Source organism: Drosophila willistoni, chromosome 3R (genome assembly GCF_018902025.1).
Source record: "Drosophila willistoni isolate 14030-0811.24 chromosome 3R, UCI_dwil_1.1, whole genome shotgun sequence".
Lineage (NCBI taxonomy): Eukaryota > Metazoa > Arthropoda > Insecta > Diptera > Drosophilidae > Drosophila > Drosophila willistoni.
Genome location: NC_061086.1, coordinates 29573203 through 29586740, shown reverse-complemented (window position 1 = coordinate 29586740; position 13538 = coordinate 29573203). Strand labels below are relative to the sequence as shown.

The window sequence follows — 13538 nt, the reverse complement described above, 5'->3', positions numbered from 1 at the left end:
TAAGTGTATATATATACATATGCATATACAATACATAAAAATACTAAGTCGAGCATGTGCAAGAAAATAGGAACAACCCAGAGTAAACGCTAAGAACTCCCCAAATTGAAAACGCAGGAAAAAGAACAAACAAATTAAATGTTAACCTAAAGTATTCTCAAAAAAGCATTTTACCAAAAACAAAAAGCAAAATGTTAAACAATTTTTAACAAACTCACATAAATACACTCAATATTAAAATTTGTATTTTTCATTTTTTTTAATTCTTTATAATACGATCGCAGTTTGATTTGAAACTATTTGACGACATTTCTAACTTTTTCATGCAATAAGATTTTACTTTTGATCAAATTCAACAATTATTTACAGTTTTTTTTTTAATATTTTAGAAGATTATTACCACCAGCTAGAATTCTGAATGGAATAACTTGCACTTCTATTGAAGATGTTTAATTTTTTTTAATCAATCATAAAGGGGCGATCGTGTTTTTTAAAGAGCAGTGTATTGAGTGTACATACCAAAAAGCATCCAGCCATCATATGTGCAACATTAAATAATTATATTAGTTAAGCTCCTTTAAATCAGGGAGAAATAAAAGAAACAAACAAACCCATACACACACACACACAAACACACACAATTTGTTGGTTGTTCTAAAAAAAAAAAAAAAAAAAAAACAAATATATAGAAAGAAAAAAGAAGAGGGAAACAGAAAATATATTATAACCGGAACCTGAATGAATGAAAATCGTAAACCAAAATGCTAGCTATAATCTTAAAGCTTAATGTATCTCAATCTTTTGCCTGGCCCAAAACTACAGACTCGCCGTTTATGTAACCTAACTATCAGTAAGAGGATAATATATATATATATATATATATCATCCTCCGTATCTCCTTAACCACAATCTCCGCAGAAGATTTTGAGAGAACGATTTAAGCAAAAAAACAAAATAAAAACATTCGCTTACCATTCGCCAACAATAACAACAACATTTTTTAAAGTGATCAACAAATCTATATTGTACAAGACATACGCCTAAAAAAATACATGCATATATATATAGATATATACCAAAACACACAATTACACTCACATACGACCCAAACTCACATTAAACAACACACCTGTGCAACTTTTTCATGTACCTTTTTCATCTTAGATACTAACGAGGAAATACATAAAGTAACAAACAAAAAATGGTTAGCCAAAGTAATTGTTAACCTGATCTTAAGTAAAACTACTAAGAGAATATATATGTATATCTGAATCAGAATATTTGAAAATGTTATAAGCAGCAAACAGCAAAATAAAAGTATTCAAAAAAACAGGAAAAAAAAAAACACAACACTCACACAACAAGCCAATTCAAATTGGAGATGAGAAAAGCATAAATAATATTTAAGTTATGTTTAAAGAAAATAATAAAATTAAAAAATTAACAAAACAACAAAAAACAAAAAAAAACCAAACAAGTAAAGTCAAAAGTCAACAGTTGATATGTTGTAAAATACAGAGAAAAGAACAAAGAAACAAACAAACAAAACAAAAAGAACTATGGAAAGGAAAAGTGAATGTTATTTGAAAATACTAAATATATAAATGGTAACAAACATGTACGAGAGTTGAAAGTGTGGAAAGATAACCAAAGAAACCAAAAATTACAAAAACAAAGAAGAAGAAGAAAAAAGAGTAAATTGATTCATAAAATTAAGTGAAAAACTAATTAATAAATAAAGAGAGGTGACGCAAAACCTATTTAAAATATAAACCTGTCTAATTTTTGTATTTATTTTTTATGCAGAGCTATCGAGCTATTTTATGAAATCGATTTTGCAGTAAAAGTTTCTGACCAAGAAATGCTCCCATATTTAAATCATTTAACCCGCTCATCTAATATTTAAAACTTCAGTGCCAATAACATTATCGTAAATCCAATAATTTCCCGGTTGAACAATTCATTTTTTCGGATTGGAATTAAACCGGTATTCAGGCTTAATTAACTCAAGTCTTACTCAGATCAGCTGTTTTTGTTCTTAATATAATCTCAGTGACGGAGAATAATAGGGTTTCCAAGTGCCGTACTGCGTAGATCTGAAACAAGTTATTTGAACAGCAGCAATCAGTTGCAATCCGATTGAACTCCAGGGTAGATCTTACGCTTAAGGGTAAGAAGATGTGGACAAAATTATTGATTACATTAATCAGCGCATCAGCGGTGCATGGCCAACAGCAGCAGCATCAGCAACAACCACAGCCAGATCCAGCAGCCGTTGAATCGTGTGATCTTTTCAAGCGCTCAGTCCTTGAGAGACGGGTAAATATTTACTTAAGTTACTCGGGCCCAAAACGCGCTTAAACTACATAAATTTGGTATCAAACGAAAGAGAAAAATTTCACGAGCACGACCTCAGGTGCGCCTTGGCGATTTATTATGTAGTTTTTGTGTAATTAGCAAAAGAAAACGATGCTCCAATTGAATATGATATTGTTGACTCTTGTGTTGGTTTCCGTCCACTGATTGTGGGCGGAAAGCCGGCCAATCCGAAGGAATTTCCAAGTGCCGCTCGTTTGGGTTACCGCAATATGGCTGAAAATAAGACAAAGTGGTTTTGTGGTGGAACATTGATCACCAATCGATTGGTGCTCACTGCCGGCCATTGCTTGTACACCGATATGTAAGTAATTTGATTTAAACTTTATGATGATAAAGGAATCCTTTTATTCCTATCTTTTCCTTATAGTGGACCGGTGAATATTGTGCGATTGGGCGAACTGGAATTTGAGAACGACAAAGATGATGCCGATCCTGAAGACTTTGGTGTTCTTAGAACTATCTTACATCCGGACTATAAACATCCGCTTCTATACAATGATATTGCCTTAATTCGCATAGATCGTGCAGTAACCTTTAATGTGTATAAGCATCCCGCCTGTTTGCCTTACGATGATGGCGAAAGCCACGAATCATTTATCGCCATTGGTTGGGGGCAGCAGAAGTTAGCCGGAAGACCTTCAAATAAATTACTTAAAGTCATTCTCGAAGGATATGGCAAAAGATGTCTTACAGATCTGGAGTCAAATTCAGAATTACCCAATGGCTATAATGCCAGTACACAACTCTGCATTGGTTCACCTGACTCTAAGGATACCTGTAATGGTGATTCGGGAGGCCCAGTGCTGATCTATGACAATAAACATCCGTGCATGTACAATGTGATGGGAATCACTTCATCTGGCATTAGTTGCGATACACCGAATATACCATCAGTTTACACACGAGTTCATTACTATATGGACTGGCTAAAACAGGAAATTGCTAAGGTCAAGTAAAAATTCGAGGAATTGTTCATTATTATTGTATATTAATTAACAAGAATATTATTTGTATTTGCATATAAATCAGAAAGCTTATTCAAAACCATTAAAAGTTATTTTTATCCCAATTACAATGGGCAATGAACACACACGAAGTAAGGAGTCATCGGTCAAAAAAAGACAAATTGAATTCTATTGGGCTTTTCCAGAATATTATTTAATCTCTCGGTCAAATTCTTCTTATCATTTCTTTGCCTCCATGCAATTCCATAATGTAGAATTATATAAATATTTCTCTCAGTGCTTATGTAAATTAAGTTCACTATGAGATTCTTTCATAGATAAATAGATAGAAGGAAATATAGAGAGCGGATTGGCTAGTCATGTTTAGTGAGTCAGTTAGCTGGTAAGAGCTTTAAGGTTTGATTTAAAATATAAGTGATGCTGTCCAACAAAGCGATGTACGACTGTGTACGATGGTTATCTCAATGTCTCAATCTCAGTGTTCAATAATAATCTGTGGAAATGACAACAAAAACTCGTATTTGCATGGCGTTGTCAATAAACATCGCATTGTGTGTAACAAATCAACAAATATGCCATCTATATATACAATATTTTTTGTATTATTTACTACATATAGACTGCAATCGATATTAGCTTAAGATTCCGAATTTGTAAGTTAGTTGGTACAGTAAATTGAGCAAATGATACAAAATAACTATATATATGGTAATATATAAATGGTAACAAACATGTACGATTTTGCTTTTATTAAAAAGTGACGTTCCTGCACGAACAAGTACAAAATAAGATTGCCAATATAGGAATTCAGATTTCAAATTGGCAAATAATCGGCGCGCTCTTTTAGTACACTTTCGATGCAACCCTAAACACCTATCGATAAGTGTATCGAGTCAATGTTTTTTTTTTTCACGTGGTTTTTTTAAAGAAGTTTAAAAGGTTCATTACCCATTAGGCGTTTATTAATTTAAATTTAATCATGCCCAAGGTGAAAACGGAGAAGAAATCAAGAGTACACAATGAAGTGCAAAAACAGGGTAAGGCAATAGCAATAATTATTGTAGTATTTGAGATTAACAAATACTTTGGTTTTGTTTTTAGGTATTGTTTTCAACAAGGATTTTGGTCAACATATACTTAAGAATCCCTTAATCATTACCGCTATGCTGGAAAAAGCGGCACTGCGACCGACTGATGTGGTATTGGAAATCGGTCCTGGCACAGGAAACATGACAGTCCGCATCCTGGAGAAATCCAAAAAGGTGATCGCCTGTGAAATAGATACTCGTCTCGCTGCCGAGCTGCAAAAGCGTGTCCAGGCCACCCCATTGCAGCCCAAGTTGCAGGTGCTAATTGGTGACTTTCTTAAAGCCGAACTGCCATTCTTTGATCTATGCATTGCCAATGTGCCATATCAGATAAGTTCGCCACTGATATTTAAGCTGTTGCTACATCGTCCCCTCTTTCGCTGTGCTGTGCTGATGTTCCAACAGGAATTCGCACAACGTCTGGTGGCCAAGCCGGGCGATAAGCTATATTGCCGCTTGAGCATTAATACCCAGCTGTTAGCTCGCGTCGATATGTTAATGAAGGTGGGCAAGAACAATTTTAGGCCACCACCCAAGGTGGAGTCAAGTGTAGTTCGCCTGGAGCCGAAAAATCCACCGCCACCTGTTAATTTTACCGAATGGGATGGTCTCACGCGCATTGCCTTTCTGCGTAAGAATAAAACCCTGGCGGCCACCTTCAAAGTAAACTCTGTGATCGAGATGCTCGAGAAGAATTACAAATTGTATCGTTCACTAAGGAATGAGGTAAGGAAATTGCCTTATAACCTCTTCTTTCTGTGTTAATTGTTGACAAATTTCAGCAACTTGAGGAAAACTTTAATATGCAAGCGAAAATAATTCGCATTCTTGAGGCACTAGACATGGCCACGAAACGTGCCAGATCAATGGACATTGATGATTTTATGCGTCTGCTGCTGGCCTTCAATTCGGCGGGTATACATTTTAACTAGTTACGAAAATGATTTTTGTTTAATTTAGCATAATTGCATTAGTTAGTTTCTTTTCTAATTAACAATTTAGTATATTTGTATGCAGTTTAGAGTATACATAAAATGTTAATGCACTTGACTTAACCATACTTAAGTGAAAGTGCCGATTTCTGACCAAGAAATGCTCACCTATGTTGATCATTTAACCATATCGTCCAATATTTAAAACTTCAGCGTCAGAATTGGCAGTAAAATGTAAATAAAAGTACATTATAACGTAGATACAATCATTTCCCGGATGAACAATTGGAGTTAAACCGGTATTCAGGCTTAATTAACTGAGGTTTTACTCAGATCAGCTGTTTTTGTTCTTAATATAATCTCAGTGACAGAGAATAATAGGGTTTTCAAGTGCCGTACTGCGTAGATGTGAAACAAGTTATTTGAACAGCAGCAATCAGTTGCAATCCGATTGAACTCCAGGGTAGATCTTAGGCCTAAGGCTAAGAAGATGTGGGCAAAATTATTAATTACATTAATCAGCGCATCAGCGGTGCATGGCCAACAGCAGCAGCAGCAGCAACAACAACCAGATCCAGCAGCCGTTGAATCGTGTGATCTTTTCAAGCGCACAGTCTTTGAGAAACGTGTGGCCACCAGCTTTTTTTTCTCCAATGCTCCAATTGAATATGATATTGTTGACTCTTGTGTTGGTTCCCGTCCACTGATTGTGGACGGAACGCCGGCCGATCCAAAGGAATTTCCAAGTGCCGCTCGTTTGGGTTATTACAATATGGCTGATAATAAGACAAAGTGGTTTTGTGGTGGAACATTGATCACCAATCGATTGGTACTCACTGCCGGCCATTGTTTGTACACCGATATGTAAGTAATTTGATTTAAACTTTATATTATAAAGGAATCCTTTTATTCCTTTGTTTTCTTTATAGTGGACCGGTGAATATTGTGCGATTGGGCGAACTGGAATTTGAGAACGACAAAGATGATGCCGATCCTGAAGACTTTGGTGTTCTTAGAACTATCTTGCATCCGGACTATAAACATCCGCTTCTATACAATGATATAGCCTTAATTCGCATAGATCGTGCAGTAACCTTTAATGTGTATAAGCATCCCGCCTGTTTGCCTTACGACGATGGCGAAAGCCACGAATCATTTATCGCCATTGGTTGGGGGCAGCAGAAATTAGCCGGAAGACCTTCAAATAAATTGCTTAAAGTCACCCTCAAAGGATATGGTAAAAGATGTCTTACAGATCTCGAGTCAAATTCAGAATTACCCAATGGCTATGATGCCAGTACACAACTGTGCATTGGTTCACCTGACTCTAAGGATACCTGTAATGGTGATTCCGGCGGCCCAGTGCTGAGCTATCACAATAAACATCCGTGCATGTACAATGTGATGGGAATCACTTCATCTGGCATTAGTTGCGATACACCGAATATACCATCAGTTTACACACGAGTTCATTACTATATGGACTGGCTAAAACAGGAAATTGCTAAGGTCAAGTAAAAATTCGAGGAATTGTTTATTATTATTGTATATTAATTAACAAGAATATTCTTTGTATTTGCATATAAATCAGAAAGCTTATTCAAAACCATTAATAGTTATTTTTATCCCAATTACAATGGGCAATGAACACACACGAAGTAAAGAGTCATCGGTCAAGGAAGGCAAATTTAATGCTATTTGGCTTTTCCAGAATATTATTTAATCTCTCGGTCAAATTCTTCTTATCATTTTTTTGCCTCCATGCACTGCATCTTGGGTATTTCAATACCATAATGTACAATTATATAAATATTTCTCTCAGTGCTTATGTTAATTAAGTTCGCTATGAGATTCTTTCATAGAAAAATAAATAGATGGAATGATAGAGAGCGGATTGGCTAGTCTATGTTTAGTGAGTCAGTTAGCTGGTAAGAGCTTTAAGGCTTGATTTAAAATATAAGTGATGCTGTCCAACAAAGCGATGTACGACTGTGTACGATGGTTATCTCAATGTCTCAATCTCAGTGTTCAATAATAATCTGTGGAAATGACAACAAAAACTCGTATTTGCACGGCGTTGTGTTTCAGTTGCTCAATAAACATCGCATTGTGTGTAACAAATCAACAAATATGCCACCTATATATACAATATTTTTTGTATTATTTACTACATATAGACTGCAATCGATATTAGCTCAAGATTCCGAATTGGTAAGTGGTAAGTCGGTACAATAAATTGGACAAAGAATGTAAAATAATTTTAATATTTAATGTTTTAATAGATTGCGCGACCTACAAAAAGACTGTCTTTGAAAAAAGGGATGGGTATAGTTTTTTGCTACCTGGTGAACCGATCATCTACAAATCTCAGGACAATTGTCGCAGTTATACACCACTTATCATTGGCGGTGCTCCAGCCGATCCCAAGGAATTTCCACATGCTGCTCGCTTAGGTCATCGCAGTGAGACTGATAATAATAATATCAACTGGTTTTGCGGTGGCACATTGATAAGCGATCGCTTGATCTTGACGGCGGCCCACTGTCTCTTCACAAATAAGTTAGTTCGGAATCGTATATGTACATATATTCCTTTCAAAAACTATTTAGATTTGTGTCTTTTTAGCGGCGAGGTGAATGTGGTACGTTTGGGCGAATTGGACTTTGACAGCGAGAGTGATAATGCCGATCCTGAAGATTTTAATGTAACTGCTAGTCGAGAACATCCTGATTACAGTCATAAATTGCTATATAACGATATTGCCATAGTTGAACTGAATCGATCGGTTCATTTCGATACATATAAACATCCCGCCTGCATGCCCTTTGACGATGGCGAGAGTCATTCAACATTCATTGCCATTGGCTGGGGACAAATAAAACTTGTTGGCAAAAGTTCAAATAAATTGCTGAAAGTCAAATTGCATAATTTTGGACAGAAATGTGCTGAGACGACTGAGATTACAAGTGAGCTGCCCACAGGGTATAACGCCAGTACACAACTCTGCATTGGATCCAGTGGACACAAGGATACATGTAATGGTGATTCCGGTGGTCCTGTATTAAGCTATCACAAGGATTATCCTTGCATGTATCATGTAATGGGAGTTACTTCCGCAGGCATTAGCTGCGATACACCAGATGTTCCGTCCTTGTACACACGAGTTTATCATTATCTGAAATGGATAAAACAAGAAATGAGCAATACTCGAAAGAAATATGCGAATGTCAAACTTTTCTAGCATTCTATTATGAATAATAATGGGAATTTGTTTTTAGTTTTATTGATTGGTTGGTTACTGTGACCCATATTTAATTAACAAAATTCAGTTTACGTATTTGTGAACAAATATTTGTTAAAGTGGTGTTTGTTAATTTAAATAAAGGCTTTAAACCTGAGTGATTAGTGGGTACACAAACAAACACAGACTCAATTAGAGTTTACTCTGTCTCTATCTCTCTCTCCCATAGCTTAACTAGTAAGTCAAACTTCTTTTCTATTGGAGTTCAGTCTTGGATGAAAACTCGTTCCTAGTTGTGTCAAATTTCTCTTCATAGCGAAATCATTATTATTCATAAGCAGTGAAGATGTCATTGATGCCAGTGTTTTTTCTAGCCCTGCTTCTTGCCCTGGGAGCGGCTAATTTTGCAGATATTGTTAAATGTAAGTACGTTAATTTTGCATTAAGGAATTACTTAATTTATCTATAATTTACACAGCTTGTACAAAATACAAAAAGGACATATTTGAGAAGCAAGTGGCCTACAGCTTTCTATTTCCGGGTGCACCAATTGAATATAAGACACTAGACAATTGCCACAGTTATACGCCGCTCATCGTGGGCGGCACTCCCGCTGAACCCAAGGAGTTTCCTCATGCGGCACGATTGGGAATTCGAGCAACCACATCTCGTAATCACATCAATTGGTTCTGTGGCGGAACATTGATTCACGAACGATTCGTGCTAACAGCTGCACATTGCCTAGAAGCGGAGCAGTTAGTTGAATTCATATCCACAGCGATGATTGTATAAAGAAACTTATATTTTCGTTTCGTTATCCAGGGGCGAAGTGAATATAGTTCGATTGGGCGAATTGGATTTTGATACAGATTCGGATGATGCTGCACCAAAGGACTATGAAGTTGCCGATTATACAGTTCATCCAAATTTTACAGACCCAGAGCTATACAATGATATTGGGCTTGTCAAACTCGCTGAGCCTGTTAAGTTCGATGTGTATAAGCATCCTGCTTGCTTACCATTTTCCGATGGTCGTAACGATGCCACCTACATAGCTGTAGGCTGGGGCAGCACCAGCGATGCAATGAAACCATCACCAAAGCTTCTGAAGGTCCAGCTCGATCGCTATGCAGATAGGGCAAGTAAAATTAGAGCCATTCTTAATCCCATATTACAGTTTTAGGCTTCTTTTTTTTTCTTTTGCAGATTTGTAATCAGGTTGTGGGTATAAGAAATGATTACCCCCGTGGCTATGAGTCAATCAGTCAAATGTGTGTGGGTTCAGATAAGCCCATGGATACCTGTAATGGCGACTCAGGTGGGCCGATTTTGGTTTACCACAAAGATTATCCCTGCATGTATCATGTAATGGGTATAACATCGTCTGGCATATCCTGCGGCGCTCCGAAGATACCAAGCATCTATACGCGGGTTTATTACTACCTGGATTGGATTGAGAAAATCATAACAAAGAATTAAGTTAGGTTATGCCGCTGGATGTCCATGGTGATGCCGGATTTATGGACCGCCTGCCTGATAGAAATAGGCTTAGCGTAAGTCATTAGTGAACTCACAGAAAGTCCTTTCGACCACAGTTTAAAGCGAATCCAACTATAATATATAGTTCTATAACTGCTACTAGTGCTGGGAACTCGTAAGGAGGAAAAGGATTATGAGCTGGTGTCTAGTAGAGAAAACATTATCAATCATATTAATTAAATTTATAATAAATTGAAATTTGAAAATAGTTTGGCGGCAAAAACGATTATTTTTTCGATTTCTTAACAGTCTGGCAGCGCGGACGAATGTGGCAACGCCAGCTGGAAATTTGGTCATACTGTTGTTTACCTTTTTTGTGCAAAACTTTAAGTGTTTTAATTGTTTAATTTATATATTTATATAGAAAAGGCCGTATATGCATATTTGAAGATAATTTGGAATCGATGAGCTGAGTAGAGTGATTGCCGCCATCAAAGCGTTAGCTGCACTTGCAGCTCCGATGCATATTTATTAAATTGGCGGCCACAAAAATCGAAGACGAGGACAAGGCTTCAATGATGGAGCAGGATGATGTGCAGTCGCCATCGCCAGTGCAACAACAACAACAGCACCAGCAACAGGATGTGCAATCTTATATAACGCGAGCGAAACTGCAAAAAAATCCGGCTAAAAAGGACAATGAGAAGCGACGGCGCAAGGATGCAATGCGAAGGGTAATTATCACATACACACAATGAGACACACACACACATATGCATATGCACATCAGAGGTTAATGCTTTGTGATTAATTGTAGGTCTCGCTGATCCTAAGAAAGTGTGATTCACTGCGCACAGCCGATGATCGGCAGTTTTTGGATAAGCATCCGGATTTCGTAAAGGCCACAAAAAAGCGTCGCGAACGTGTTGAAATATACAAGGAGCGAGTTGCCGAAAAGGAGGACGCAACACATGTGATTGAGGCCAAGGTGGAACAATTGGCCAATATCATTTCACAGGCGAAACATTTGATCTGCTACACAGGCGCCGGCATTAGCACGGCAGCTTTGATACCCGACTATCGCGGTAGCAAAGGCATCTGGACTTTGCTGCAAAAGGGAGAAGATATCGGGGAACACGATCTGTCCAGCGCCAATCCCACCTATACACATATGGCGCTCTATGAGCTGCATCGACGCCGGCTACTGCGTCATGTTGTCTCCCAGAACTGTGATGGCCTACATCTAAGATCGGGGCTGCCGCGTCATTCCCTTTCCGAAATCCACGGCAACATGTACGTCGAGGTGTGCAAGCACTGCAATGGAGTCTACTGGCGTCAGTTCGATACCACAGAGATGACAGCGCGATACTGCCACAAGACTCATCGGCTATGCCATCGTTGTTCGGAGCCCCTGTACGATACCATTGTACACTTTGGTGAGCGGGGTAATCTGAAGTGGCCTCTTAACTGGTCGGGGGCCACACACCATGCGGAACGTGCTGATGTCATACTTTGTCTGGGCTCTAGTCTAAAGGTATTGAAGAAATATACCTGGCTCTGGCAAATGGATAAGCCAGCGCGGCAGCGTGCTAAAATCTGTGTGGTCAATCTGCAATGGACACCCAAAGATAGCATGGCCAGCATTAAGATCAACGGCAAGTGTGATCGCGTGATGGCCCAACTGATGCAGTTGCTCAATATTCCTGTGCCCGTCTATACCAAGGAGAAGGATCCCATATTTGCCCATGCCACGCTCCTAATGCCCGAGGAGCTACATACACTGACCCAACCACTGCTCAAGAATGCCGATGAAGATGAAGCTTTTACTACCACCACAGAAGAAACGCAGGATTCTACCATATCTACGGAGAGTTATACGTTAAGTGATTTACCCATTGGCAAGGGGCCGAGAATTCGGACGCCCATCAAAAATGGCAGACGTATTAAAACAAATCTAGAACTTAGACAGAAATATGTGAGAAGCAAACTGGAACAGTCCGAAGAAGTGTCTCCCATTAAGCAAGAAGAAATCAAGGAGGAAAAAGAGGAAGAGGAGAAGATAAAAGACGAAAAGGTTATTATCAAAGCGGAAGACAATCCGGAGGAAGAAGAGGAGGAGCCAGACGAAAAACTGCTCACCATTATGAAGCAGGAAATGCAATTACTTGACTTGCTACCAAAGCTGGAGCCTTTGACAATCAAGGAGGAGACAGAGAAAACACCAACACCGCCGCCGCCAACGAATGGGCTACCCAAACTGGTGGCCATACAAAAATCGGTCACTGCTTGCAGTTACACTAATCTGTCCTGCCCTGTCCTACCCATTGAGCTAAGATTAGAGCCGGTCCAACTGCCGCCTCTAGTGCCAATTGGGGCGCCACTTTCTACACCTTTCATCGAGCCTCAGGAAGTTCGTTCGTTAAGTATAACCAAGTGCGACAATGGCGTCAACACCTTGTCTGCGGATTCAACCACAGAAAACGATGATGATGACTCCAATGACGATCAGGAGTTGGCCCAAATGGATTTATTGCGTCTACATAATGATCGTGAGTTGCTCCGCCAGTTGCCCAGCTGGTATGATGCCAAATATGCATATTCTGGACTGCACAGCATCCTTATACCTCCGCCGGCTGATCTCAACATTTGGAACTCGCTGGTGGTGCCAAATTTCGCCATGAATCGTTCAGCCGCTGGCTGTGAGTTCTGTTTCGATCGCTATGCAGAACTCGAATGCCAATTTTATCGCCAATGGAACCTTAATCAGCGCAAGCACAAGAAACGGGCGCGCAGTGGACGTTTCGTAGTCTGTGAATGCTGTCCCACTACTGACGACGATGACGATGATTATGATGAGAATGTCTCATTGGCCCACATTGCTGCAGCCGAAACGGCCAAGCGGCGTCAACAACTGACCACTAGTTTTCCACGCAAACTGGCCCGCACCCAAGCTGGTTGGTATGGCAAGGGCTATAAGAAGGGTCGCAAACGCCGATAGAAGTATCACCAAGATGAACTAACCGAAAACATTTGTCACTTCAATAGTATTTTTACTTATAGGATTAAACAGAAAAAACCCAATTAGATTATAGTTTCTAAACTAGATTAGTGTTTGCATTTAATTTATCTATTGTTCAGTCTATCACTTGTGGTTTTCGTCCAAATTTTAAATTATTTATACTTTGTGTTCACCAATTAAACACACCTATATACATATATATTGGGACTGATTTGTATATTTAAATCTAATTCATTTTATCCCATTTAATTGGACCTTAGAGACCATTTTTGTTCAAATTCCAAATCTATTTGTTCTCATTTTCGTCTCCTAAACGTTAAATAAGTTTCATTTAAGTAAAAATAAGTTAAAAAATAAAAAAAAAAATCACAGCTTTATGGATTTTGTTTTCGACTCGAATGGGAATCGCTTCAAAAAAAAAATATCATAAAAATT

The 13538-nt window shown here is 38.4% G+C and overlaps 6 protein-coding genes across 7 annotated transcripts; all 6 read left to right on the top strand.

Moving 5' to 3' along the window:
* The first annotated feature begins 2114 nt into the window (after positions 1 to 2114).
* On the top strand, positions 2115 to 3423 carry LOC6649804 (venom protease). 2 transcript variants are annotated; one of them, XM_023179737.2, is made up of 3 exons: positions 2115 to 2319; positions 2523 to 2680; positions 2747 to 3423. In XM_023179737.2, the coding sequence occupies exons 1-3, from the start codon at positions 2179 to 2181 to the stop codon at positions 3333 to 3335; spliced, it is 888 nt and encodes a 295-aa protein (XP_023035505.1). In that variant the 5' UTR covers positions 2115 to 2178; the 3' UTR covers positions 3336 to 3423. The 2 variants fall into 2 exon arrangements, with proteins under 2 accessions (XP_023035505.1, XP_046865372.1); XM_047009416.1 differs by having other exon boundaries at positions 2116 to 2319; positions 2538 to 2680.
* An 823-nt stretch (positions 3424 to 4246) lies between these two features.
* On the top strand, positions 4247 to 5623 carry LOC6649803 (probable dimethyladenosine transferase). The gene is made up of 3 exons (XM_002071940.4): positions 4247 to 4381; positions 4446 to 5158; positions 5215 to 5623. The coding sequence occupies exons 1-3, from the start codon at positions 4324 to 4326 to the stop codon at positions 5362 to 5364; spliced, it is 921 nt and encodes a 306-aa protein (XP_002071976.1). The 5' UTR covers positions 4247 to 4323; the 3' UTR covers positions 5365 to 5623.
* A 73-nt stretch (positions 5624 to 5696) lies between these two features.
* Positions 5697 to 6973, top strand: LOC6649802 (serine protease snake). Its single transcript, XM_002071939.4, has 2 exons — positions 5697 to 6228; positions 6294 to 6973. Exons 1-2 carry the CDS (start codon positions 5855 to 5857, stop codon positions 6880 to 6882), a joined length of 963 nt encoding a protein of 320 aa, XP_002071975.1. The 5' UTR covers positions 5697 to 5854; the 3' UTR covers positions 6883 to 6973.
* Positions 6974 to 7010: 37 nt separating this feature from the next.
* On the top strand, positions 7011 to 8641 carry LOC6649801 (serine protease snake). The gene is made up of 3 exons (XM_023179708.2): positions 7011 to 7582; positions 7647 to 7923; positions 7990 to 8641. Exons 1-3 carry the CDS (start codon positions 7363 to 7365, stop codon positions 8603 to 8605), a joined length of 1113 nt encoding a protein of 370 aa, XP_023035476.2. The 5' UTR covers positions 7011 to 7362; the 3' UTR covers positions 8606 to 8641.
* A 181-nt stretch (positions 8642 to 8822) lies between these two features.
* On the top strand, positions 8823 to 9788 carry LOC6649800 (serine protease snake). Its single transcript, XM_023179662.2, has 3 exons — positions 8823 to 9027; positions 9084 to 9360; positions 9428 to 9788. The coding sequence occupies exons 1-3, from the start codon at positions 8952 to 8954 to the stop codon at positions 9786 to 9788; spliced, it is 714 nt and encodes a 237-aa protein (XP_023035430.2). The 5' UTR covers positions 8823 to 8951.
* A 648-nt stretch (positions 9789 to 10436) lies between these two features.
* Positions 10437 to 13302, top strand: LOC6649799 (NAD-dependent protein deacetylase Sirt7). Its single transcript, XM_002071936.4, has 2 exons — positions 10437 to 10818; positions 10902 to 13302. The coding sequence occupies exons 1-2, from the start codon at positions 10660 to 10662 to the stop codon at positions 13080 to 13082; spliced, it is 2340 nt and encodes a 779-aa protein (XP_002071972.2). The 5' UTR covers positions 10437 to 10659; the 3' UTR covers positions 13083 to 13302.
* Positions 13303 to 13538: the final 236 nt, after the last annotated feature.